Below are 4,364 nucleotides of genomic sequence, written 5' to 3'. Positions count from 1 at the left end.
TCTTTAGTCTACGGGCTCTTGTTCTCAGGTCTGTAATGTGACTCCTGCCTATGATGTGCCTTGTAGGTTTTGTTTCCGTTGCTTTCCACAGCTTGTGAACCTTTAGTAGTTATGAAAAAGGTGTGACTGTATCTCATACTTGTGTCCAAAATACATTCATAAGCATTATGGCTTGTATTGGAAAACAAACAGGAAAGCAAAAGAGGAAATACAGAGCTTGTTTCGCTTTATTACGTTAGCACAGCAGCACTTTCCATTGTTAGTAGTTTCGCTTTTCACAGTTGTTCAGTGCCTGTTGCTTGGCATGTTGCTCTTCCCACACGATAACCAACAAGAGTAACTTTTTGTTTTGAGCACAGCAAAACATGGTGCATAAAAATGGACAGGACAGGACAATTTCATATTAATATAATTAACAAAAAGTCAAGTGGTCCTTTTACTAATGTCAAAGGTCCATGAGGGTCAGAAGCAGCACCTGACTGCGTATGAATAGTTATAATATTAAAATGGACAGCTCTTACAGATAAAAGCATTGCCCTTTGCCTCCCTCCCATACTGTCATCTCCTCAGGCTCCTGATTTGTGATTTAGAACTTCTTTTTTTTTTTAAAAAAAAAAATACTGTTGTAACAGTCTGATATATTAACTATTGAGCCCTAAGTAAATGGAATAACATTTTATTAATGTTTTTATTTATGTCATTTTATTAATGACAGAGTATATCTGACAGTATAGTTTTATTCATCCAGCAGATATGTCATCTGAAAGAAAAGTTTTATTTGTATCTCTTTGCTCAGTGCCAGCATGTCATACAAAATACAGGAAGCATCCTGAAGGAAGAAGCCTTCTTGCTGCTCATGTGGCTCTTCCAGGATCCTTTAGTTCATTTTTCTTTCTCATTTGTTTTCTCAGATTGTCTGTCACAGGCTGATAACAAGTCAACTGGTTAATCTCTTTTTCTGATTTTCAGATTTTTTCAGATTGTTTCAGATGAAGAAAGTATATTTTTTCTTTTTTTTTCTTTTTCTTTTTTCCATAGGAATCTCTGTCTGTCGGACATATACCACACCTGCAGCTACCATTCTTTTACAAATAGAGCCAGATGACCAGGGCTTTTGATCGTTCCTCCCAATCATTTGTTTTATATTTCTTTTCCTTCATCTCTCCTCTACCTATCAAACTTGCTGGGTAAGGAGAGGGAGGATTAAGAGAGAAAACAAGTTGAACAAGCTGGCTTTGCACTGCTTCTCTGTCTGTCTTCAACACACACATCTGTTTTCAGATCCTTCATGTATCCAGTAAGGTTTTTAAAATCCTCAGCTCCTCCCTCCATCAGTGATATAATTGAGAACAAGGGACCAGAAATGAGCAAATGAATTCTTCTTTGGTCTTTCACAGGCTTACTGCTTTTCATATTCCTTAGTTACTGGAGATGCCTCCATCTCCAGGCTGCAGACTCTGCAATCAAACTTTTGTATGCTCCCAAAGGTGTCAAAATACCATCTTAGTTGGCTTCCTACTTCACCCAGTGATTGCAATGGTAGGCAAGGATAGACGGGTCTTTGACCTGACTGAAGCTTGCCAGTCGTACAGTTAGGAATATTTATGCTCAGGAATTTCTTCAGTGGAGCAAAGGCAGGATTCCTTGAAGGAAGCTTTCTTTTAAGGTTGTGCCCAATTAAACGCTTTCTAACAAGACTGGAGCTCCTGTCTGGAAAAGGGACCTGAGTTTGCTGCTACAGTGCTCAGCACTTGATGTCTTCCAGCAGCAGATGGCAACCACGATTAGCAGAGAAAAGGAAGAGCTTCACAGGGCTGAGGCAGGTCACTGGGGCAGCCACTGAATGTCACATTGCTGGTCCTGAAACAACCTATTCATTAGCTCTCAAATGAATCTGGCTAAAATGTAAACTTGCAGCAGTATATTAGCAGCAACACGAGAGATTTCTCAGGACTTGCTCACTTAGCCCATGGATATCTTTCTGTCTCCAAAAAAAAAAAAAAGAATACATTGGCTTATTGTAAGGATTCTGTTCTCACTGTTGTTGGTTATAGCTTCTCAGTGTCTTCACAGCAGACCATGGACATGCTGTTTTCTTTTTCTTTTTTAATACAGATTCCTTTTTTAAAAAATGTTTTTACTGACTCATTCACTGAATGCTGCTCTATAGTAGTTACCTTTCTTCTAATGTTTTTTAGTAAATGAACAATAAAGACTTTACTGCGAGATATTTTACTACAGCAAATGTAAGGGTCCTGGAGTCATAAAAACAAAATGTGATTTGACCAGGCTCGGAATGCCCTTAATATGCTAACCAATTTTCCAGATACCACAAACTGTATGTAAAAGTAGGATGCATTTGTCTCACAAAAATTTTCCTTTCCAAAAACTGGCAGACTTTTAAAATACAGATAGATGTTACTGGACACATCTATAAAGTCCAGGTGTCTGCCTCATCTCCCCACTCATATGCTGACTCATGCTAAGGCTTCTGCAGCTATCACCACGATCACAGTAAATCTTAGGGATGCAAAAATTAGATAAATAGACTTGCGTTCCTGAGACTGCTCACAGCTGGGCTGAGATACTCATCTGAAGGAAGTCCAAAGCCATGTCAGCACAGCAGCTGCAACCTCGTAAGCCCCTAACAAGACTCTTCACCTTCCTCTTTCTTTTCTTCCTCCTTTGTCTTCTTGTTCAGTTTGTATCTGAGGCGGCGGATGGGGTCAGTGATGCTTCTTCTAGCCAGGTCATCAAAGTCCTCTGCCAAGAGGAAGTTTCTGTCTACTAGCTCAGCAGCCTCCTGCCAGTTCCTGAAGCAGGCAGGACCCATGTGCCTTATCTCTTCCACAGCGTTTCCAACAATCACCTCCCCATTTGGCTTCAGCACCACCACTGCAGGTACATCAGACACTGCAAACTTCAGCTCCAGTTCTCTGGAAGGCAATGGCAGAAGAAACCATGAATCAGGAAGAGCAGTGATCCTCCAACAGTGCTGGAAGTTCCTTGCTATTCATCTAGATGCCTACTGCTGAGAAAAGGAGGGCTACCAAGGCTACTGTCTGCATGCTGCTAGGTTTCTACTGTGAGAGAGTTTGCAGATCTTGTAGACAAGACTGCATGATGATATATTCCTAGTTGCAGTATATAGATCTGTCTTGGGCAAAAAGTGGTCTTGGGAAGTAGTTCACAAACCCTGTCCATTAGGCTGAGATCTGTTAATTATGCAGATGTCTTATCCAGTAGTGCCAGTAAAAAGGGAAGGGTATTTACATACTGCCACGTCAGGGCACCAGTAGATGCAAAGTGACTGCTTTAACTTGTTCTACGCAAGCAATGTAAGACTTCAAAACTTAGTAAGAAGTTTGATTTTTTAACATGCTCCAATTTATCATCAAAAGGAGCCAGACATATTCTCAACATTTACTATTTAATCACAATTCTTTCTGCCACTAATGAGGTTACATTAGATAGTGGCATGTTCCCCTTTCAGCTGAAGGTACACTTCAGTTACTTATGCAATCTTTCACTTTATTTATTCAGCCTAGAGAGATGATGTGCTGGCAGGAGTCTTTAAGACTTAAAAATCAATAGTGTGTTATAAAATAAGAATACAAATATATTAGATCAGCAAAAACTAGAAGTAGAGGAAACATTTTTTACTCTAAGCCCTTTATAAAAGTTTTCAATGAAGTAGATTTAGCAACTTGTTCTTTTTTCCTTCCAGCCAAACAGAACCATGAAGGCTGTAATATCCTCACTGCTTCTTCTCTGCTTAGTCTGTGCCTTCCTATTCCCCAGCAGTGATTTGAGCACCAGCACCACAGAGGACCTTCCTCTGTATTTGCACAGTGTGGTGCCTGCCTCAAGCTGTCAATTGAATATATGAATGCACCACGCTGACCAGTCCTGTGGGGACTGAATGTGGAGATTTTGGAAAACTGTATAAATGTTTGAAAATACAGCATGGAGTTGCCTGAAGGAAAGTTACAAGCTGATAAATTCTGTCTTGCTGCTTTATTCAGTGCTTACCTTTTGAACTCATCCTTGAAAGGCAAGGATAGCCATCTCTTCGGCATGGTTTTCAGGAATTTGGTTTGCTTTTCCTCTGTCTCATCCTGAGACACGTACACCAGGACCAGTTGCGAGGCCCTTTCCACGTAAAATTCATCTGTGAGTCTCACAAAGAAATCTCTGAGGAGCGGCGAGAACTCCTGGCATCGCGGGCACTCGCCAGACCCAAAATACAGCAGCAGCACCTTGTTGTCCAGTCTGTGGCCCAGCTCTCGCTCCGTGTCCAGCTCGTCTCGGGCACTGTTGTTAACAACCAGGACCTTCCCGGTGAAGAGTGATGCCATGGGCAA

General features: G+C 41.0%; 1 protein-coding gene across 1 annotated transcript; it reads right to left on the bottom strand.

Moving 5' to 3' along the window:
* Positions 1–2,644: 2,644 nt before the first annotated feature.
* Positions 2,645–4,358, bottom strand: NXNL1 (nucleoredoxin like 1). The gene is made up of 2 exons (XM_062598499.1): positions 4,033–4,358; positions 2,645–2,936 (listed from the first exon to the last, which is right to left on the bottom strand). The coding sequence occupies exons 1-2, from the start codon at positions 4,356–4,358 to the stop codon at positions 2,645–2,647; spliced, it is 618 nt and encodes a 205-aa protein (XP_062454483.1).
* Between the last annotated feature and the right edge of the window lie 6 nt (positions 4,359–4,364).

Source organism: Rhea pennata, chromosome 33, assembly GCF_028389875.1.
Source record: "Rhea pennata isolate bPtePen1 chromosome 33, bPtePen1.pri, whole genome shotgun sequence".
NCBI classification, from domain to species: Eukaryota; Metazoa; Chordata; class Aves; order Rheiformes; family Rheidae; genus Rhea; species Rhea pennata.
The sequence above is the reverse complement of the archived record's forward strand: the minus strand, read 5'-3'. Positions and strand labels throughout refer to the sequence as shown.

Coding starts and splice junctions, on each gene's coding strand:
- NXNL1 (XM_062598499.1), bottom strand. CDS start 4,358: ATGGCATCACTCTTCACCGGGAAGGTCCTGGTTGTTAACAACAGTGCC. Junction 2,937..4,032: donor TTCAAGGATGAGTTCAAAAG/GTAAGCACTGAA, acceptor ATTGCCTTCCAG/AGAACTGGAGCTGAAGTTTG.